At 49.1% G+C, this 23744-nt stretch overlaps 1 protein-coding gene across 1 annotated transcript in view; it reads right to left on the reverse strand.

The window, feature by feature from the left end:
- The window catches only part of LOC132574457 (cytochrome P450 2J2-like), a 49473-nt gene extending 37990 nt beyond the window's left edge, over positions 1 to 11483 (reverse strand). Inside the window, exon 1 of the mRNA XM_060242812.1 lies at positions 11301 to 11483. Within this exon, the coding sequence (XP_060098795.1) occupies positions 11301 to 11483 (183 nt within the window). The remainder of the gene's footprint in view (positions 1 to 11300) is intronic.
- Between the last annotated feature and the right edge of the window lie 12261 nt (positions 11484 to 23744).

A 23744-nucleotide genomic window follows, 5' to 3' on the forward strand; every position in this document is an offset into this window, starting at 1 on the left:
TGATTTGGTGGGCGATAACAAACTCCCATTGTTAAATTTCCTTTTGGGCTCTCTATTTCTACCCAAAGCATTTCTAGAAGGGAATCTAATTCTCTGACCTCAGTCTTACTGGACTGTATACCCTCTCTGACATACAGAGCCACCTCACCTCCAACCCTTCCCTCCCTATCCTTCCAATATAACTTATATCCAGTAATCACCATGTCCCACTGATTCTCCTCATTCCACCAAGTTTCTGAAATTCCCACAATGTCTATGTTTTCCCTCAACACTAAACATTCCAACTCCCCAATTTTACTTTGTACACTTCTAGCATTTGTATACAAACATCTATAATTTCCCAGGCAAGTTAGGCCCACAACCTTCCTCCTGCTGCCTCTAGACTTTTTGTCACCATCTCAGTGGACAACTCTGATCCATTACCCGGTAGAAAAGTAACAGCTAACCTTTCATCTCTTTGAAATGAGTCCTCTCGAACCAGAGACTTTTCATCTCCTGTCGGCTTTCCCCCAAGATTTAGTTAAAAACTGCTCTGCCACCTTTTTGATTTTAAGTGCCAGCAGCCTGGTTCCTTCTGGGGACAAGTGGAGACCGTCTCTTTTGTACAGCTCCCGCTTGTTCCAGAAATCATCCCAGTGCCTAACAAACTTAAACCCTTTCTGCCTACATCATCGTCTCATCCACACACTGAGACTTCTAATTTGTGCCTGTCTCTCAAGCCCTGCACGTGGAACAGGTAGCACTTCTGAGAAGGATACCTTGAAGGTCCTGGCCTTAAGTTTCCTGCCTAGCAGCCTAAATTTTTCCTCCAGGACCTCACAACTGCATTTCCCCACATCATCGGTGCCAGCATGCACCACGACCACTGGCTCCTCCCCAGCACTATCAGCCTATCTACAACACATGTAATGTCTGCTACCTTTGCACCAGGCAGGCAAGTCACCATACGGTCAGTACGCGGTTTTGACACCCAGCTGTCTACTTGCCTAAGGATTGAATCACCAACTACCAAGACCCCCCCCTCCCTCCCTGCCCAGGGATGGTTCCTTGGCACAAAAGGATACCCGCTCACCAACTGAAGAAGAGGTCCCTTCTGAGGGCACATTCCCCTTATCCTCATCATGGTGCCCTGTTACCTCTTGACCATCATGCTCCCTGGCAGCAACAGGGCTGCCATGTTCAGAGTGGGGCTCATCTGACAAGTCCCCGAGTGTCTAACTGATTGTCTCTGCTTCCCCAGGTCTGCCACCTCGGCCTCAAGGATACGAATTTGTTCCCTGAGGAAGGTGCAGCTTAATAATGCAAAGAGGGTGGGGCCTCAGTCTGCCCCAGGAACATAGCCACTCCCAGTCAATCAGCAACAATCACCTACAGCCCCCTCAAAACAAACAAACAGCAGTTCCCCAGCAACCACACAAATTCAGAAATTCTCAGCAAGCACACAATCACACAACTCAGACTTCTCTGCAATTTCCCCAGCTGTTTAGAAAGCCAATCCTCACCCTTATAGCACTGCTTATCCGCCACATTCAAAATATGAGTTCATGCTGGGAAGCCAGCCAAAGCTTTAGGTTCATCTGTGAAGAAGCATGGAACTGAAAGCAAACCACATGTATATTGCCATTTCTTCCAGCTGAAAACAAGTATTTTACTCCTGCAGAGGTTCAGGACAAAAGATCCAGATCTAAACTTTGGAATGTCCTCTTCTCCATTATAAGCTATTAGCTGTCTTTAATGACATGCTTTAATTAGATGCTCTTTGGATGAAATAATGTAGATCCAGAAAGGCGATGAAATGCCCAATAGATGACTTCCTAGATCCAGTGTAATGATATTTCGTTAAGTGAGGTGACACAGCACACGAAGGGTAGATAACCAACAGAAGGAAAGCGGTAGATTCATGCCTTGTTATGATTGGAAATACCAATGCTAATATAATGGAATTCAGATTAGCATGGTAATGAACACTTTTCTCAGAAACAAATGCCATCCTTTCAACATTCCAATACTGAGAGTAAACAAAATCACATCCAGGCCTGGGTCCAGAAGAGCACAAGGAGAGTCAGTTTGGTGTAGTGGTTAAGTGTGCGGAGAAGCAGGTTTGATTCCCCACTCCTCCACTTGCAGCTGCTGGAATGGCCTTGGGTCAGTCATAGCTCTTGTAGGAGTTGTCTTTGAAAGGGCAGCTTCTGGGAGAACTCTCTCAGCCCCACCTACCTCACAGGGTGTCTGTTGTGCGGGGGGGGGGGAGGTAAGAAGATGAAGAAGATATTGGATTTATATCCCACTCTCCACTCCGAATCTCAGAGCGGCTCACAATCTCCTTTACCTTCCTCCCCCACAACAAACACCCTGTGAGGTAGATGAAGATATTGGATTTATATCCCGCCCTCCACTCCGAAGAGTCTCATAGCGGCTCACAATCTCCTTTCCCTTCCTCCCCCACAACAGACAACCTATGAGGTAAATAAAGATATTGGATTTATATCCCACCCTCCACTCCGAAGAGTCTCAGAGCGGCTCACAATCTCCTTTCCCTTCCTCCCCCACAACAGACACCCTGTGAGGTAGATGAAGATATTGGATTTATATCCCGCTCTCCACTCCGAAGAGTCTCAGAGTGGCTCACAATCTCCTTTACCTTCCTCCCCCACAACAGACACCCTGTGAGGTAGATGAAGATATTGGATTTATATCCCGCCCTCCACTCCGAAGAGTCTCAGAGCGGCTCACAATCTCCTTTATCTTCCTCCCCCACAACAGACACCCTGAAAGGTGGGTGGGGCTGAGAGGACTCTCACAGCCGCTCACCTTTGGAGCCAGGATTTGTAAGGAATTTGGATACCACACAGGACTGAACAAGGAGGGAGAAGGACTGGGCATTTTCTGGACACTGAAACATTGTGGAGCCTTTCCCTTTTGTGAAACATTTCGATATACTGTGAATTTGGTATTACTGGAAACAAACATAGACAATAAGAATTACTTTGTATATATATTTTAGGGTGGGCTTTGTACACAGTTGTCGTTGTTTTCTACCAGTCAAAGGCCAGCAGGCAAGGCTGGGGAGGGCAAAGAACTTGGGAGCGCTACTCACCCCAAACACGCTTGCTGGGGGGAGCAAGTCCCGTTGACCACCGCGGGACTGACTTTAGAGGAAATATGCTTTGACTCGTACTGCTCGGGCTGCAATTTCCAGCACAGCTACGAGTAAACAAGTCTTGCTGCCCAAACCAAGGGTTCCTCCTAGGGTTGCCAATCCTCAGGTGGGGGCAGGGGATCCCCTGGTTTGGAGCCCCCCCCCCCCCACTTCAGGGTCATCAGAAAGCGGGTGTGGGGGGAAGGGAAATATCTGCTGGGCACTCCATTGTTCCCTACAAAGTCTGATTCCCATAAGGAATCATGGAAAATTGCTTGGTGGGTATTTGGGGCTCAGGGGGACTGCGTTTTGAGGTTGAGGCACCAAATTTGCAGCATAGCATCCAATGCCTCTCCTCAAAATACCCTCCAAGTTTCAAAATGTTTGGACCAGGGAGTCCAATTCTATGAGCCCCCCAAGAAAGTGCCCCTATCCTTCATTATTTCCAAGGAAGGAAGGCATTTAAAAGGTGTGCGGTCCCTTTAAAATGTGGTGACCAGAGCTCCCTTTGGAGGTCAATTATGCTTGTCACAACCTTGCTCCTGACTCTACCTCCAGTGTCTCCTGGCTCCACCCCAAAGTCTCCTGGCTAGGGTTGCCAAGTCCAATTCAAGAAATAGCTGGAGACTTTGGGGGTGGAGCCAGGAGACATTGGGGTGGAGCCAAGTTCAAGGCTGTGACAAGCATAATTGAACTCCAAAGGGAGTTCTGGCCATCACATTTAAAGGGACGGCACCTTTTCAATGCCTTCCTTCCATAGGAAATAATGGATAGGGGCACCTTCTTTTGGAGCTCATAGAATTGGACCCCCTGGTCCAATCGTTTTGAAACTTGGGGGATATTTTGGGTAGAGGCACTAGATGCTGTACTGAAAATTTGGTGCCTCTACCTCAAAAAACAGCCCCCCCCCCCAGAGCCCCAGATACCTGCGGATCAATTCTCCATGATTTTCTATGAGAATAAATCTCCATAGGGAATAACAGAGTTCCCAGCAGACATTTCCCTCCCCCTTCCCCGCTTTCTGATGACCCTGAAGCGGAGGGAGGGCTTCCAAACCGGGGGATCCCCTGCCCTTACCTGGGGATTGGCAACCCTACTCCTGGCTCCACCCCAAAGTCCCCAGATATTTCTTGAATTGGACTTGGCAACCCTACTTCCTCCCCAGCTCTTCAACCCCACCCCAGCAAAAGAGGGATTGTTTGGAGTTCCAACAGAAGCAAATCCAGGTGGGACAAAAGCAGGGAGTGGGGACCATCAGCGGATTGGGAGGCCAATGGGGTGGGATGGTGGGCCTCGCCTAGGACACCAAAAAGCCCTGCACCGGCCCTGCACAAAAGAACATAAAAGAGGCCATGTTGGATCAGGCCAGTGGCCTATCCAGTCCGACACTGTCACAGAATGGCCAAAAAGTCAGGAGCCATCAGGAGGTCCACCAGTGGGCCGTGATCTGTAGGAAGTGAGCAAGGTGGAATCTGTCTGGGGGTCATTCAAGGTCATTCAAGGCCACTCAAGGTCATTCAAGGAAGTGAGCAAGGTAGAATCTCTCTGGAGTTCGGGGGTCATTCAAGGTCTAAGGGGCTGAAAGAGAAACAACATACACGGGGGGAGCAGAGGACCTCTGTATAGTTGAGGTTGCTAAAGGAGGGATAGTCAAGGGTTGGAGCATGGCAGGATATAAAAGTGAAGAGGATAGAGCAAGTTTGGATTTATGGAGAGCAAGTTTGGTGTAGTGGGGAGAGGAAGTTTGGTGTAGTGGTTAAGTGTGCGGACTCTTATCTGGGAGAACCGAGTTTGATTCCCCACTCCTCCACTTGCAGCTGCTGGAATGGCCTTGGGTCAGCCATAGCTCTGGCAGAGGTTGTCCTTGAAAGGGCAGCTGCTGTGAGAGCCCTCTCCAGCCCCACCCACCTCACAGGGTATTTGTTGTGGGGGAGGAAGGTAAAGGAGATTGTGAGCCGCTCTGAGACTCTTCGGAGTGGAGGGCGGGATATAAATCCAATATCTTCTTCTTCTAGAGATCAAAGCCATGAAGGTCTTTGAAAGATAAGGGATGGTGGGAGGGACGGTGGCTCAGTGGTAGAGCATCTGCTTGGTAAGCAGAAGGTCCCAGGTTCAATCCCCGGCATCTCCAAAAAAGGGTCCAGGCAAATAGGTGTGAAAAACCTCAGCCTGAAACCCTGGAGAGCTGCTGCCAGTCTGAGAAGACAATACTGACTTTGATGGACCAAGGGTCTGATTCAGTATAAGGCAGCTTCATATGTTCATGTGTTGATAGATAGATGATAGATAGATAGATGATAGATAGATGATAGATAGATAGATAGATAGATAGATAGATAGATAGATAGATAGATAGATAGATAGATAGATAGATAGAGAGAAGGGACGGTGGCTCAGTGGTAGAGCATCTGCTTGGTAAGCATAAGGTCCCAGGTTCAATCCCTGGCATCTCCAAAAAAGGGTCCAGGCAAATAGGTGTGAAAAACCTCAGCTTGAGACCCTGGAGAGCTGCTGCCAGTCTGAGAAGACAATACTGACTTTGATGGACTGAGGGTCTGATTCAGTATAAGGCAGCTTCATATGTTCATAAGAATGAGGAGTGTGTGGCAGATCTGGGAGCAGATCAGGAAGGCATTGTAGCTTTAACAAGGAATGCCACATGACCAGAATAATGAGAGAGGGGAAGGATTTTGGCAGCAATATCGGTGGGGATGACCAGGTGCGGGAACTGAAGACCAGAAAAGAAGAGGTTGCAGTCAAAAAGGTAAGAAGAAGAGGCCGGATTGATACCCCACCCTTCACTACCCAAAGGAGTTTCAGAGCGGTTTGCAATCTCCTTTCCCTTCCCCACCTCACAACAGGCACCCTGTGAGGGATCCAAGTAGGCAGCCGTGTTGGTCTGAAGTAGTAGAACAAAATAGGAGTCGATTGCACCTTTAAGACCAACTTAGTTTTATTCAGAATGTAACCTTTTGTGTGTTCTCTAAGCACACTTCTTCAGACGAGGAATCAGCTGAGGGAACTCTGACAGAAACTGCTCTTGAGAGGAACAGCTCCATGAAAACTTGTCACTGACTCAAGGTTACATCAGCAGACACATGCGAAAGAGTGGGGAATCAAACCCAGTTCTCCCAGATAAGAGTCTGCCCACTTAACCGTTACACCAAGCTGGCTCTTGAAAGGACCTGACGGTTAAGCAGAGCTGCTAGGCGGAGTTTAGTCAAGGAGGTGGTACAAAAGTGCAACGCGGGGAAGGAGAAATGACATCACACAGTGACAGACTGACAAAGCAGAACAAGAGAAGAATCAAAGCTAAAAAATTAAGCTTTGTTCCTGTTTTCCCGGTGACAGAAGCAGACCCACCCCCGCTGACACTCCCCCATCCCCCCACCAGTGCTCAGTGGAGCAGAGGAAGGGGGGGAAAGTGGGGGAAATAACATCATGCAATGTCGTTGCATCACTTCCAGTTAGGAAGCCAGAAGTGGTCTTGCCACACGGCGATTGGCAAAGCTCCAGGAATTTCTCCAATCTCCAGGAATTTCTCCAGTCTCTGTGAGACCTGTTCCTGTTGGCAGTAGAGAGGACTCGCAATCGTGGGTTTAAATGAAGAGCAGGAAGGTACCGGCTGGTTATGAGGAAAAACTATTTTTTACAGTTAGGGTTGCCAAGTCCAATTTAAGAAATATCTGGGGACTTTGGGGGTGGAGCCAGGAGACATTAGGGGTGGAGCCAAGATCAAGGCTGTGACAAGCATAATCGAACTCCAAAGGGAGTTCTGGCCATCACATTTAAAGGGACAGCACACCTTTTCAATGCCTTCCTTCCATAGGAAATAATGGATAGGGGCACCTTCTTTTGGGGCTCATAGAATTGGACCCCCTTGTCCAATCTTTTTGAAACTTGGGGGGTATTTTGGGGAGAGGCACTAGAAGCTATACTGAAAATTTGGTGCCTCTATCCCAAAAAAACAGCCCCCGCCCCCCCGAGCCCCAGATACCTGCAGATCAATTCTCTATTATTTTCTTTGGGAATAAATCTCTATAGGGAATAAAAGAGTTCCCAGCAGACATTTCCTTCCCCTCCCTCCGCTTTCTGATGACCCTGAAGCGGGGGGAGGGCCTCCAAACCGGGGGATCCCCTGCTCCCACCTGGGGATTGGCAACCCTATTTACAGTAGGAGTTTTCAGCAGTAAAGAGCCCCGTGGTGCAGAGCGTTAAAGCTGCAGTACAGCAGTCAGAGCCCTCTGCTCACAACTGAATTCGATCCCAGCAGAAGCCAGTTCAGGTAGCCGGCTCCAGGTTGACTCAGCCTTCCATCCTTCTGAGGTCGGTCAAATGAGTCCCCAGCTTGCTGGGGGGAAAGTGTAAAAGACTGGGGAAGGCAATGGCAAACCACCCCGTAAAAAAATCTGCCGTGAAAACGTTGTGAAAGCAACGTCACCCCAGAGTCGGAAACGACTGGTGCTTGCACAGGGGACTACTTTTTTTACCTGTTCAGCGGTGGAATCAGCTACTGAGGGAAGTGAGCTTCTCCCTCACTGGCAGTTTTAAAGCAGCGGCTGGACAAATACTTGTCAGGGATGCTCTAGGCCAGGGGTGGCCAAACTGCGGCTGGGGAGCCACATATGGCTCTTTCACTCATATTGCGCGGCTCTCAAAGCCCCCACTGCCCTGTTAGCCGGCTTGAAGAAGGCACTTGTCTCTTTAAAATCACTTCTCCACACCAAGCCATCTGGAGGCTTGGAGAATGAATTTAAAGTTACAGTTGCTTTCTTTCTACCGCTACCTCCCCCAATCTATTTGCCTTCCTTCCTTGTCTCTTGGCTCTCAAGCATCTGACATTCAGAAGAAGAAGAAGAGGACTGCAGATTTATACCCCACCCTTCTCTCTGAATCGTAGACTCAGAGCGGCCTACAATCTCTTAAATCTTCTTCCCCCCCAACAGACACCCTGTGAGGTGGGTGGGGCTGGAGAGGGCTCTCCCAGCAGCTGCCCTTTCAAGGACAACCTCTGCCAGAGCTATGGCTGACCCAAGGCCATTCTAGCAACTGCAAGTGGAGGAGTGGGGAATCAAACCCAGTTCTCCCAGATAGGAGTTTGAACACTTAACCACTACACCACACTGCCTCTCAGACATCTGGCATTTAATCTGCGTGGCTCTTACATTAAGCAAGTTTGGCCACCCCTGCTCTAGGCTGATCCCGCCTTGAGCAGAAGATTGGGCTAGATGGCCTGTATGGTCCCAACTCTGTGATTCTAGGATTTACTTCCTACTACAGACCTCCTTTATGTCACTCCTGAGGCCCCCAGTCCTCCAGGAATAGTATGAAGTAGAGATCAGTGATAGAGATCAGTGGGAAGGAAGGTCCAAAAATTTCTATTCCACTGTTTAGTCCAGATGCAACCCACTGAATGGGAAGTGGAGATGAGACATCTGGAGGTATCAGATAGGTAATGGGAGCTGCAGGATTGGGTGGGAGATAGGTTTCATTAAAGAGCTAGCTGTTCCCAGTGCATTGGTGCTACAGTCTAGCTCGGGGGTGTCAAACATGAGGCCCAGGGGCTGAATCAGCCCCCTGGAGGGCTCCTATCAGACTCCCAAGCAACTGGCTGCCATCTGCTTCCTTCTCCCTCTCTCTTGCTTCCTTCTGCATCACAGCTTGCTTTGCCAGGCTTGCTCAATCCCACAGGAGCTACAGAGCAAAACCTCTATTTTCTCCATTGGCTGAGGCTCCTCTCTTGGGAAGAAAGGGGAGAGGCAGATCTTGCTTTGCCAGTCTCTCTCAATTGCACAGCAGAGCTACTGAGCCAAGCCTCTCTTCCTCCTATTGGCTGAGGCGGTTCCCTCTCCTGGTCGCCTGAGGAAGGAAGGAAAGAGCCAGAGCTTCCTTTGCCCAGTTCCCTGAAGATATACAAAGAAAGCACCTCTAAGACTAACAAGTGCCAATGTTTTAAGCATGTTTTAGGGTTTTTTTTTAAAAAATTCTTTAATTGTGTTTGTCTTTGTCCTTGATGAAGTTTATATCTCCGCTAAAGGTAAAGGTAAAGGTAGTCCCCTGTGCAAGCACCAGTTATTTCCAACTCTGGGGTGACGTTGCTTTCCCAATGTTTTCACGGCAGACTTTTTAAGGGGTGGTTTGCCCCTTCCTTCCCCAGTCATCTACACTTCTCCCCCGGCAAGCTGGGGACTCATTTTACCGACCTCAGAAGGATGGAAGGCTGAGTCAACCTGGAACTGACTACCTGAACCAGCTTCCGCTGGGATCGAACTCAGGTCGTGAGCAGAGGGCCCCGACTGCAGTCCTGCAGCTTTACCACTCTGCGCCACGGGACTCTGCTACCTAATCTTACCTCAGCTCAGCCTGACAACATTGTCTGGGCCAACAAAGTCTCATTTATGTGAGATCTGGCCCTCGTAACAAATGAAATCGACACCCTTGGTCTAGCTAGTTGATTCTGATCCTGCCTTCCCTTCATTCCCCATCTTATCATGACAATCCTGGCCTGAAGTCACCCAATGAGATCTGACCTCAGGGCTTCCAGAGGCACTGAGCTGCATGACAACACCAATGAAAAGGCAAACGGTGCACTGGGAAACTGAGGTAAATGAGTTCCGCAGAGGGTGGGATTGAAGGCAGAAACAGCAAAGTGAGAAGTGACAGGAGAGAGAAGAGGAGACAAAGGTTCAAAGAAAGATATAGAGCCAACCGTGACATTGGGCGTTTTCCCACAGAGCTTACCTCGGAGCGACGTCCCTCTTCACCGCACAGCATCTGCGCGGATCTCCCGCCAACTGCTCCGCATAACCAGGAAGAGCCGCGGCTTTTGCGTCGCTAACGTAAACTGGTTTTTAGCGGTTTACATCTGCGACGCAAAAGGTCCAGCACTTCCTGGTTATGCAGAGCAGTTGGTGGGAAATCCGCGCAGACGCTGCGCGGTGAAGAGGGACGTCGCTCCGAGGTAAGCTCTGTGGGAAAACGCCCATTGATTTAGCAACCAGAAACTAAGGAAGCTCTGAAAGATATGACCTAAATGAGTGGTCAAAGGGCAGAATCAGGAGATGCTAGCAGAGAAACCAACTCTGCCGTGCCTTTTTATCATAGAGGGTGAAGGTACCTCCAGGGTCATCTAGTCTAACCCCCTGCACAATACAGGAAATTCATAAATACCTTCCTCTGCCCTCCTTCTCATGATCTGCCTAATTCACAGAATCAGCATTGCTGTCAGATGGCCATCTAGCCTCTGCTTAAAAACTTCCAAAGAGGGAAAGCCCACCATCTCCTGAGGAAGCCTGTTCCACAGAGGAACTGCTCCGTCAGGAAGTTCTTCCTAATGTTTAGCCAGAAACTCTTTTGATTGAATTTCAACCCATTGGTTCTGGTCTGACTTTTTGGGGCAACAGAAAACAACTCTGCACCATCCTCTATATGACAGCCCTTCAAGTACTTGATGGTGATCATATCACCTCTCAGTCGTCTCCTCTTCAGGTTAAACAAACCCACCTCCTTCAACCTTTCTTCACAGGACTTGGTCTCCAGACCCTTCACCATCCATGTTGCCCTCTCTAGACACATTCCCAGCTTGTCTATATCCTCCTTAAATCATGGTGCCCAAAACTGAACACAGTCCTCTAGGTGAGGTCTAACCAGGCTCCTCCATCTTTGTTTCTTTCTGAATCAATAGATAAACTAGTGGATAAACCAATGTAAAGTTATTTGAAGCTGACGAATACTCACATGTACACAGAACCCTACCAGGGGCAGGATCCATGCGCCACAATCTCCTTAAGTCATTTTTGGCAGCCACACAGCTGATTCTAGATCTTATATACAGGGCCAGAATCCTAATGGGTGACTCCACATGAAGACTATCCATTGCAGAGAAGCACCCTGGGTTGACCATTGTGAGGACACAACCGACTCATGGCAACCCCATGAAGTTCCACCTTGTGAGGTTTTCAAGGCAAGATGGTTGGCCATGGTCTTCCTCCACACAGCAGCCCTCGTCTTTCTTGGTGGTCTCCCATCCAAGTACCGACCCTGCTTAGCTTCCGAGCTCTGATGAGATCAGGCTAGTCTGGGCCATTAAGCCAGCTGGGTTGACCACAGGATGGGAATAATTCAGAATTCTCTTCATCCATCCCTTTTGAGCAAGACGTACCTTGATGAAAGTCTCGGGGGAGAGTTTGAACCCAATCCGCCACAGGCTTCCGATGAAAGGAAGCCGAAGAGGCCCGGGAGGGTAGGGTTTGCGGTTCCAGACCCGTTTCCGAAGGAGCAAAATCAGGAGGCACACCACTGTAGAAATCAAAACGACCCGTATTCCCCATTCTACCCCTGACATTGTTCTGCCTTCTCCTATACCGTCTCTGTTTCGTGCAAGTACAGCCAGGTAAGTTGGCTGCCCTCTCTTCAGTGGCTTTTGGTTTCCTCGCCGGACGCTAACCCTCCTTCATTTCCCCACTGACATCCTTTTATACATTCCGCCGTAAACACCAACAAACAAGACTTCCAGTCTCGTGAACCGGCGGCTCGTGAATATTCTCCCGTAGGCAAGTGTTACAGGAGCATGTGCAACCAATGTGGTTAAGTCTGATGTGTCACGGCAGCCTGATGTGTCACCGCAGTAATAGAGCAGAAGAGAGTTTAATACAGGTCATAATGCAGGTGGCTCTTGATCTATGCAAAGGTGATTTTCTCTGAAGACTAACCCGGCTGCACCTCAATAATAAACACAGATGTGAAATTTGATAGCATCCCCAATAAAAGCTGAGCAATTGCCATCTGATTGTGAAATACGCATGGCATTAAGGAAATGTGAAGCCTTTGTTTCTACTCTCTGTTCTCCTTTGGGTTTCTGTGCAGTTCCTCGTGTTGCGTAACGAAAGTTCGTTGAATGTCCCAGACAACTTTGCTTTTTTCCCCCGAAAGCCTGTGTATTTATATCAGGCGTGTATTGAAGAAGAAGATATTGGATTTGTATCCTGCCCTATACACTGAATCTCAGAGTCTCAGAGCGGCTCACAATCTCTTTTACCTCCCCCCCCCACACACACAACAGACACCCTGTGAGGTGGGTGGGGCTGAGAGAACTCTCTCATCAGCTGCTCTTTCAAGGACAACTCTTGCCAGAGCTATGGCTGACCCAAGACCATTCCAGCAGCTGCAAGCGGAGAAGTGGGGAATCGAACCCTGGGAGATAGGTGGGGCTGAGACAGCTCTCCCAGAAGCTGCCCTTTCAAGGACAACTCCTGCCAGAGCTAATGGCTGACCCAAGACCATTCCAGCAGCTGCAAGTGGAGGAGTGGGGGATCAAACTCTGTGAGATAGGTGGGGCTGAGACAGCTCTCCCAGAAGCTGCCCTTTCAAGGACAACTCCTGCCAGAGCTAATGGCTGATCCAAGGACATTCCAGCAGCTGCAAGTGGCGGAGTGGGGAATCAAACCCTGTGAGATAGGTGGGGCTGAGACAGCTCTCCCAGAAGCTGCCCTTTCAAGGACAACTCCTGCCAGAGCTATGGCTGACCCAAGACCATTCCAGCAGCTGCAAGCGGAGGAGTGGGGGATCAAACCCTGTGAGATAGGTGGGGCTGAGACGGCTCTCCCAGAAGCTGCCCTTTCAAGGACAACTCCTGCCAGAGCTATGGCTGACCCAAGGCCATGCCAGCAGCTGCAAGCGGAGGAGTGGGGAATCGAACCCTGGGAGATAGGTGGGGCTGAGACAGCTCTCCCAGAAGCTGCCCTTTCAAGGACAACTCCTGCCAGAGCTAATGCCTGACCCAAGACCATTCCAGCAGCTGCAAGTGGAGGAGTGGGGGATCAAACTCTGTGAGATAGGTGGGGCTGAGACAGCTCTCCCAGAAGCTGCCCTTTCAAGGACAACTCCTGCCAGAGCTAATGGCTGATCCAAGGCCATTCCAGCAGCTGCAAGTGGCGGAGTGGGGAATCAAACCCTGTGAGATAGGTGGGGCTGAGAGGACTCTCCCAGAAGCTGCCCTTTCAAGGACAACTCCTGCCAGAGCTATGGCTGACCCAAGGCCATTTCAGCAGCTGCAAGCGGAGGAGTGGGGGATCAAACCCGGTTCTCCCAGATAAGAGTCCGCACACTTAACCATGACACCAAACTGGCTCTCTACACCAAACGGGCAAGTATGAATAGCTTGTCTATTCCCTTAAAAAAAAATTAAGCGTGCAAAGTGATGCACAGGATTGTAGCTTTGACTTTTAAACTTCACGGGCTACCAATTGAGTACCAGATCTGTTTCAAGGTTTTAGTTTTAACTTTCGAAGCCTTACACAGCCTGGGACCGGCATATCTATGTGACTGCCTCTCCCCATATATGCCCCAGAGAACACTACGATCTGGCACTCAGCTTCTGCTGACTGTCCCTGGCCCAAAGGATGTCCATCTAGCCTCGACCAGGGTCAGGGCCTTTTCGGTCTTGGCCCCAGCCCGGTGGAAGCAGCTCCCCTCAGAGATCCGGGCCCTTACTGAATTGTTATCTTTTCATAGGGCCTGTAAGACGGAGCTATTCCACCAGGCATTCGGTTGAGGCAGGAGGCGTCCTATCCCATTGGCTGGCCCTATGCTGTGGGGGAGGGACGGTGGCTCAGTGGTAGAGCATCTGCTTGGGAAGCAGAAGGTCCCAGGTTCAATCCCCGGCATCTCCAAAAAAGGGTCCAGGCAAATAGGTGTGAAAAACCTCAGCTTGAGACCCTGGAGAGCTGCTGCCAGTCTGAGAAGACAATACTGACTTTGATGGACCGAGGGTCTGATTCAGTAGAAGGCAGCTTCATATGTTCATATATGTTCACCTCTGCTAAAATACTGATTTTATATCAGCTGATGTTCAGTATATTATGATGTGCCCAGCTGAGCTGCCAAATTGCATTGTCTACTTTTATTTGTTTTAATTGCTGCTTTACTGTTTTTAAATGTTGTTATCTGCCCTGAGCCCGTCTGGGAAAGGGCAGAATATAAATAATCTAAAATAATAAATAAATAAAATGTGGCACTTTGGGGGGTTTTTTGGGTTTTTTTTAATGTCCCTGTGTCGCTGGCATTGTAGAAACAACCGAACATGTCTTCTTCTCTTGTCAGTTTTACCAGGAAATGTGTGCTCAGTTGATCGTCCCTCTGGCCAGGTAGTTCCCAGACTGTTTTGACACTGAGCTTTTAGGGGAGTTTCACATGGGTCTTAACGAGCAGACGACACCTTCTTGCGCAAGGTTTCTCGCTGCTGCCCGTAAAGTGCGTAAGGACATGTTATGTAACGTTTTTAGTTCCTTAAAATTACTCATTTGACTGGTAACTGTCTCTTTTAATTTGTTTCTATCATCCCATTTAGCCGATGGGCCACTTGTAAAGGGACGCCACAACTCTGAGCGATGCACATAATGAGCCGTGCTGGCCGTAGACTGTAAGAAAGAAATTGAAATTGGGCGATAAATGGCCTTTTAAGTATGCCGCGGTTTTTACTTGTAAGCTTCCTCAAGCAGCATATGAACATATGAAGCTGCCTTCTGCTGAATCAGACCCTCAAAGGTCCATCAAAGTCAGTACTGTCTACTCAGACTGGCAGCGGCTCTCCAGGGTCTCAAGTTGAGATTTTTCACACCAATTTGCCTGGACCCTGGAGATGCCAGGGATTGAACCTAGGACCTTCTGCTTACCAAGCAGATGCTCTACCACTGAGCTACCGTCCCTCCCCACTCTGAAGAGCCGGCGTAGAAATATTTCAAATGAACAAATGGCTCTTGAAATGTTCGCGCTGGAGGTGCCAATCTCCAGGTGGGGCCTGAGCAGGGCTTTTTTTGTAGCAGGAACTCCTTTCTCATATTAGGCCACGCCTTCCCTGATGTAGCCAATCCTCCTGGAGCTTACAGTAGACCCCGTACTAAGAGCCCTCTAATCTCTTGGAGGATTGGCTACATCAGGGGTGTGTGGCTTAATATGCAAAGGAGTTCCTGCTACAAAAAAACCCCTGGCCCTGGGGATTCCCTGGAATTACAGCTCGTCCCCAGAGTACTGAGATCAGCTCCAGCGTTCCCTCTAAGCTGAGTTAGGGTGAGCTAGCTCACAGGTTTTTAGCCGCCAGCTCACCCTTTTTTGTCTCAGCTCAGGAAGTATGACCCCAGAGCACAGCAATTTATGCAGGAGCTCACAGCTTTAATGCCAGTAACAAGGGATCGTTTTGTAGAAAAACAGGTGGTCGAGTTCATCCAGGGATTGTTATGCAGCGGCACCTACTATTCAATTAGGGTTGCCAAGTCCAATTCAAGAAATATCTGGGGACTTTGGGGATGGAGCCAGGAGACTTTAGGGGTGGAGCCAGGAGCAAGGGTGTGACAAGCAGAATTGAACTCCAAAGGGCGTTCTGGCCCTCACATCTAAAGGGACTGCACACCTTTTAAATGCCTTCCTTCCATAGGAAATAATGGATAAGGGCACCTTCTTTGGGGGCTCAAAGAATTGGACCCCCTGGTTGAATCCTTTTGAAACGTGGGGGGGGGTATTTTGGGGGGAGGCACTGGATGCTATGCTGAAAATTTAGTTCCTCTACCTCAAAAGGCAGCCCCTCCAGAGCCCCAGATACCCGAGAATCAATTCTCCACTATCTCCTATGGGAATGTCTCCGTGGGGAATAACAGAGTTCCCAGCAGACATTTCCTTCCCCTCCCCCTGCTTTCTGATGACCCTGAAGTGGGGGGAGGGCTTCCAATCCAGGGGATTCCCTGCTCCCACCTGGGAATTGGCAACCCTATATTCAGTGGACAAAGTAGAATTTTTGCTCACAAGACAATGGATGCTTTTGAGGGTGGACTCTGGCACTGTCCTTCTTGGGCTCCCTTTCCAAATCTCCAGTTTCCCAACCTGGATCTGGCAACAATAACCCCCCAACCTACACTGGTGACCATGGGGGAGCCAGAAAACCCTACTTCTTGCTCGATATTGCTGGTGGTTGCTCCTCAAATTCCATTCCATTTTGATGTCTTGCCTTAAAGGGGAGATCTAAAAAGCCCCCTTGACCCCAGCGATCTCAGTAGATTTTCCCCTTGGATCTTCATCCACCGCCGACCCAAGCAGGCCGGCTGCTAGGGGTTCTGCCGCCCCAGGCAGAAGCCCACGCACCCCCTCGTTGCTAACCACACATGCGAAGCGTGCGCGGCATGGTGACGTCAAAAGTGACGCCATCGCTTGGCCGACCCCTCGCCCAGCCCTCTGCCTCTTCAGACAGAACTGGCTGGGCAGCAGCTGCCTGCGTTTTTTTTCCTGTGTTCTGAATCGGAATGCAGAAAGAAGCGTGTGTGGGCGGCCGTTGCCCAGCCAGCTCCCTCTGAAGAGAGCTCCCTCAGTGTGAGTGGGGACAGGGAGAGGGCCTACCTCGCCAACTCCTACGCTCCGGCCCTGGACCCAAGACAGCATTTTGCTATCAGGAGAGGCAGACTAAGACCTAACTTCTCTGTTCTCCTTCCCCAAGCTTTCCTTCCACGTGCTTCTTTCCTTCCTTTCCTGCTCCTCGGCTCCTCGGCTCCAACCCTCCCTGCCTCTTTGTTACTCCCAGCTGACAGGTTCTTCCCCCCCCCCAGCATCTCAATACCTTCCCCCCCCCCCTTACCTCTCACTCCCAACTGGGGCCCCATTCCCATCTTCTACCCTCCCTCACTCTTAGGGTTGCCAGGTCTGACTCAAGAAATATCTGGGGACTTTTGGGGGGTGGAGCCAGGAGACTTTGGGATCTAGGGTTGTCAGGTCAGATTCAGGAAATATCTGGGGAATTTGGGGGTGGAGCCAGGAGACTTTGGGGTCTAGGGTTGTCAGGTCAGATTCAGGAAATTTCCAGGGACTTTGGGGGTGGAGCCAGGAGACTTTGGGGTCTAGGGTTGCCAGGTCAGATTCAGGAAATTTCTGGGGACTTTGGGGGTGGAGCCAGGAGACTTTGGGGTCTAGAGTTGCCAGGTCAGATTCAGGAAATATCTGGGGAATTTGGGGGTGGAGCCAGGAGACTTTGGGGAGTAGGGTTGTCAGGTCAGATTCAGGAAATATCTGGGGACTTTGGAGGTGGAGCTAGGAGACTTTGGGGTCTAGGGTTGTCAGTAAGGTTGCCAATCCCCAGGTGGGGGCAGGGAATCCCCCGGTTTGGAGGCCCTCCCCCCCGCTTCAGGGGCGTCAGGAAGCGGGGGAGGGGAGGGAAATGTCTGCTGGGAACTCTTGGGAGATTTATTCCCATAGAAAATCATGGAGAATTGATCTGCTGGTATCTGGGGCTCTAGGGGGCTGTTTTTTGGGGTAGAGTCACCAAATTTTCAGTATAGCATCCACTGCCTCTCCCCAAAATACCCCCCCCAAGTTTCAAAAAGATTGGACCAGGGGGTCCAATTCTATGAGCCCCAAAAGAAGGTGCCCCTATCGTTCATTATTTCCTATGGAAGGAAGGAATTGAAAAGGTGTGCTGTCCCTTTAAATACGATGGCCAGAACTCGCTTTGGAGTTCAATGATGCTTGTCACAGCCTTGATCTTGGCTCCACCCCTAATGTCTCCTGGCTCCACCCCCAAAGTCCCCAGATATTTCTTGAATTGGACTTGGCAACCCTAGTTGTCAGGTCAGATTCAGGAAATATCTGGGGACTTTGGGGGTGAAGCCAGAAACAAGGTTGTGACAAGCTTGGTTGAACTCCAAAGGGAGTTCTGGCCATCACATTTAAAGGGACTGTATACCTTTTAAATGCCTTCCCTCCTTGGAGATAATGAAGGATAGGGGCATCTCCCAAACCGCTGTGGCTGCAACTGGACTGCAGCCTCCGTCCACTTCCAGAGTGATTTCCTCCCCAGGCAGCTCGCCAAGGGATACAGTTTCAATTTGGCACTGCTCTGTCTATCTCCAAAGGATCAAGCACGGCTCCACATCTCCGCCCTTCCTTGGCTTCTCGCAAAAGGGCTGGCTGGGAATATGTCTAGAGAGGGTGTGTAGTTTGGGGACTGCAATCACACGCGCATTGGACTTCAGGAAGTCCTACAAACCAAGAAACAGCATTGTATGTTGTAAAATGGACTGTAAAATAATTTTAAATTAATATGTGAAAAACACTGTGGTTTAAAGTTTTGATTTCAATATACGTTTTCGTTAAAGCTCTCGCGGCGTGTTCTAAGTCATAGGCCCGACTGGGGATTGGCAACCTTACCCTTCCCTGTCTCAGAAGTTGAGGAGTGATAATGTCTAACTTTTACCATCTGGATTATTTTAAAATTAGAAAACTGTATTTTAACAGCTTATACGTTATGCTTGATTTAGATTATATGGTGTTCTGAGCGTTTTTATCATGTTGTAAGCCACCCTGGAAAGCAGGGAAAGGCAGCCTAAAAGTTCAAAGTACAGAGAAAAAGAAATAAATAATAGAAGAAGAAGAAGAAGAAGAAGAAGAAGAAGAAGAAGAAGAAGAAGAAGAAGAAGAAGAAGAAGAAGAAGAAGAAGATGATGATGATATTGGATTTATATCCCGCCCTCCCCTTCGAAGAGTCTCAGAGCGGCTCACAGTCTCCTTTCCCTTCCTCCCCCACAACAGACACCCTGTGAGGTAAATGAAGATATTGGATTTATATCCCACCCTCCACTCCGAAGAGTCTCAGAGCGGCTCACAATCTCCTTTCCCTTCCTCCCCCACAACAGACACCCTGTGAGGTAAATGAAGATATTGGATTTATATCCCGCCCCTCCCCTTCGAAGAGTCTCAGAGCGGCTCACAGTCTCCTTTCCCTTCCTCCCCCACAACAGACACCCTGTGAGGTAAATGAAGATATTGGATTTATATCCCACCCTCCACTCCGAAGAGTCTCAGAGCGGCTCACAATCTCCTTTCCCTTCCTCCCCCACAACAGACACCCTGTGAGGTAAATGAAGATATTGGATTTATATCCCGCCCTCCATTCCGAAGAGTCTCAGAGCGGCTCACAATCTCCTTTACCTTCCCCCCCTCAACAGACACCCTGTGAGGTAGATGAAGATATTGGATTTATATCCCGCCCTCCACTCCGAAGAGTCTCAGAGTGGCTCACAATCTCCTTTCCCTCCCTCCCCCACAACAGACACCCTGTGAGGTGGGTGGGGCTGGAGAGGGCTCTCACAGCAACTGCCCTTTCAGAACAACTCCTGCCAGAGCTATGGCTGACCCGAGGCCATTCCAGCAGATGCAAAATCAAACCCGGTTCTCCCAGATAAGAGTCCGCACACTTAACCACTACACCAAACTGGCTCTACACACACAGGCTCAATGTTGCAAGCATCAGACAAAATAATAATTAATATAGGACCAAGTGAAAATTATATTGCCACAATTAATAGTGGCTCAAGGCCCAGGTACACATTAGAGGCTTCATATGATATCATCTTACGTCTTAATCAAGTGTGTATACCTTAGATGGTCCTGTAATAAGATGCCTTCCTAGTTTGGTCCAAAAGATACAATTTCAAACACGGTCTGGAGCTTGTGTGTCATAATATATGAATTCATATTGTGGATAGATTTGGGCAGAGCTCTTCCATTTAGCTTTTCATTAGTTGCGTCTGTTTATGTGGGCTGCATTTTAGTTTCATTCAGGGGTCATTTTGCAGAAAAAGATGTGCCGGAGCTCATTAGCACAATTCATATGCGTTACACCACACACCCCTGACATACACCAGAAGGTGCACTAAATTATATCAGCTCAGCATCTCCCTTAAAATGCTTCTTGAATTAGAACAGTCATCATCAAACCTTACTCCCATCATACTTTTTACATTACTTTCTCCTATGTGGCCACATTGGCATGAGGCAGATGCCCATCTGTCTGCTTTATATGTTTTGGTTGTTTTCCCTTTTGTGTGTGTGTGTGAGGGGGGGGAATATTAGGGAATTTGCCAAATCTTAAGAGTTCAACAAATTCTCACAGGGAGTTTGAACAATGGAGCCCAGAAGCAAGTATTTGTGTGTGTGTGGAGGGGGTGTTTAAGAAAGAAAGAGCGCAATAAAATTTAGAGGTTCCGGAGCTCCACTCCTGTGAGCTCCTGCCCAAAATGAGGCCTGGTTTTATTTGTATTATTTTGAATTGATGTCTATTAATATTTTAGCTGTTGTTAGCATCCTCAGGACCACTTGGCAGTGAAAGGTGGCATAAATTTCTTCTTCTTCTTCGAGCTCTCTCAGCCCCACCTACCTCACAGGGTGTCTGCTGAGGGGAGGGGAAGAGAAAGGAGATTGTAAACTGCTTTGAGACTCCTTTGAGTAGTGAAGGGCAGGGTATAAATCCAAATTCTCTTCTCTCCTCCTCCTCCTCTTCCTTCTCCTCCTCTTCTTTTTTGTAGTCATTGTGGTCATCATCATCGTTGCCGCATCTTAGGCCTGAAATAGATGGTACTTTTAACAGTCTACCATCCGCTGTAAGTTCCCTGTGGAACTTAATCCCAAAAAATGTCAAGGGCCTGATGCATATCGGAACTGCAGCTGTGGGTAGTGTTGCCAAGTGCAATTCAAGAAATATCTGGGGACTTTGGGGGTGGAGCCAGGAGACTTTGGGGGTGGAGCCAGGAGACATTGGGGGCAGAGCCAGGAACAAGGGTGTGACAAGCATAATTGAACTCCAAGGGAGTTCTGGCCATCACATTTAAAGGAACCGCACACCTTTTTAAATGTCTTCCTTCCATAGGAAATAATGAAGGATAGGGGCACCTTCTTTTGGGGCTCATAGAATGGGACCCCCTGGTCCAATCGTTTTGAAACTTGGGAGATACTTTGGGGAGAGTCATTAGATACTATACTGAAAATTTGGTGCCTCTACCTCAAAAAACAGCTCCCCCAGAGCCCCTGAAACCTCCAGGTCAATTCCCCATTATACCCTATGAGAATCAATCTCCACATAGAGAATAATGTTCAGCAGACGTGTCCCCCCCCCTCCCCCCCATTTCTGGCGATTCTGAAAGGGATGGGCCTTTCTACTCATGAGTTGCTGCCAACTTCTTCAAAGTAACACAGACACACCATCCCAAGAGGAAGCCTTTCAATCAGAGACTGAAGCCTCCGGAGGTAGAAACGCACATGGTCCAGACTCCCAGAGGAGACGCCACCCGGCAACCGGAGAGGATGCAAGGACTACAAGTCCCAGCTTGCACCTCGCTAAGGGAGGCCGGACTGGAGCGAATAGCAGGCCGGCGTTGGGCGGGTCTTTGTGACTCAGAGGAAGGGAGAAGCCTGAAGCCAGGCAGGGAAAGAGACACTGTGCTGTTCCACCCACCCCCCAAATCAGATTTTTAGAGAGCAGGGGATTAGGCTGCTAATCCAGGAGTCCCCCGGCAGGGCGGGGGGGTTGGGAAGCCTAGCTGTGGGAAAGAGGGTCATGAGCCTCCCTCCCAGTGCCATTTTACCAACCCAAAATGTTGTTACAGACATGGCTTGATGGCCCCATTAGGGGGACTGCGCATGCAGTCACCACATGTAGTTTTTTTCTTTCCTGCTGCCTCAATGATAGAGAAGGTAGAGGAAGAAGTACTTTTCTGCCTTTCTCACAATACGAGAACTCGTGGACGTTCAATGAAATTGCTGAGCAGTCAGGTTAGAACGGATAGAAGGAAAGGGTGATTAACACGTGGGTGATTAACACGTGGAATTCGCTGCCCCGGGAGGTGGCGGCGGCTACAAGCAGAGTTTCAAGAGGGGATTGGATAAGCATATGGAGCAGAGGTCCAGCAGTGGCTATTAGCCACAGCTTATTGTTGGAACTCTCTGCCTGTGACATCTATGCCCTGAAGGACCTAGTACAATTCTGCAAGGCATGTAAGAGGGTTGCCAGGTCCAATTCAAGAAATATCTGGGGGCTTTGGGGGTGGAGCCAGGAGACTTTGGGGTGGAGCCAGGAGATATTGGGGGTGGAGCCAGAAGCAAGGTTGTGACTAGCATAATGGAACTCCAAAGAGAGTTCTGTCCATATCATTTAAAGGGACCGCACACCTGTTAAATGCCTTACCTCCATTGGAAATAATGAAGGATAGGGGCACATTCTTTTGGGGCTCATAGAATTGGGGCCCCGGTCCAATCCTTTTGAAACTTGGAAGGTATTTTGGAGAGAGGTATTGGATGCTATGCTGCAACTTTGGTGCCTCTACCTAAAAATACACACACACAGAACCCCAGATACCATGGATCAATTCTCCATTATACCCTATGTTAATTGGTCTCCATAAGGAATAATGGAGTGCCCAGCAGACATTTCTCTCCCCCCGCCCTCACTTACTGATGACCCTGAAGTGGGTGGAGGGACTCCAAAGTGGGGGATCCCCTGTCCCCACCTAAGGATTGGCAACCCTGGCGTGTAAAGACAGACATGCACAGACCTGGGAAGCCAAGAGCAGGGTGATACGTTGGCATGTTGTCTCCTCCCAGCCTGCCTTCCCGGGTGGGGCCCAGAGCACCAGGAACTCTGGTTCTGGCCGTGGCTATATCTCTGCCTGGATGTCAGCAGGTCTCAGAAGCTAAGTAGAGCAAGCACTGGTCAGAATTTGGATGGAAGACCTTCAAGAAATACCAGAATTGTAAGATGGAGGCAGACAATGGCGAACCACCTCTGTTTGCCTCTTGCCTTGAAAACCCTATAGTGTTGCAAAAGAATCATAGAGTTGGAAGGGATCTCCAGGGTCATCTAGTCCAACCCCTTGCACAATGCAGGAAACTCACAAACACCTCCCCCTAAATTTGCAGGTTCTTCATTGCTATCAGAAGGCCATCTAGCCTCTGTTTAAAAACCTCCAAAGAAGAGCCCACCACTTCCTGAGGAAGCCTGTTCCATTGAGGAACCGCTCTAATGGTCAGGAAGTTCTTCCAAATATTGAGCCGGAAACTTTAATTTCAACCCATTGGTTCTGGTCTTACCTTCTAGGGCCACAGAAAACACACTCCTCTATATGACAACCCTTCAAGGATTTGAAGATGATGATCATGTCACCTCTCAGCTGCCGCCTCTCCAGGCTAGACATGCCCAGCTCCTTCAGCCTTTCTTCATAGCACTTGGTCTTCAGACCCCTCACCATCTTCGTCACCCTCCTCTGGACCTGTTCCAGCTTGTCTAAATCCAGGCCTCAGATTCAGTGGGAGCTCACATGACACAGCTCCTGAACATTTCTGAGAGTTCCACCTCCTTGTCCATTGAATATTATGTGCAGGCTGCATAACAATCCCTGGATGAGCTCCACCACCTAGTTTTCTACAAAATGACCCCTGTCTATATCCTTCTTAAAATGTGTGCCCAAAACTGAACACAATACTCCAGGTAAGGTCTTACCAGAGCAGAGTAAAGCGATACCATCACTCAAGAACATAAGAGAAGCCATGTTGGATCAGGCCAATGGCCCATCTAGTCCAACACTCTGTGTCACACAGTGGCCAAAAAATTTTTATATATATTGCTTGTGGCCGCCACCACCTCCTGTGGCAGTGAATTCCACATGTTAATCACTCTTTGGGTGAAGAAGTACTTCCTTTTATCCATTTTAACCTGTCTGCTCAGCAATTTCATCGAATGCCCACGAGTTCTTGTATTGTGAGAAAGGGAGAAAGGTACCTCTTTCTCTACCTTCTCCAT

This window comes from Heteronotia binoei, chromosome 6 (assembly GCF_032191835.1).
Source record: "Heteronotia binoei isolate CCM8104 ecotype False Entrance Well chromosome 6, APGP_CSIRO_Hbin_v1, whole genome shotgun sequence".
Taxonomy (NCBI): Eukaryota; Metazoa; Chordata; class Lepidosauria; order Squamata; family Gekkonidae; genus Heteronotia; species Heteronotia binoei.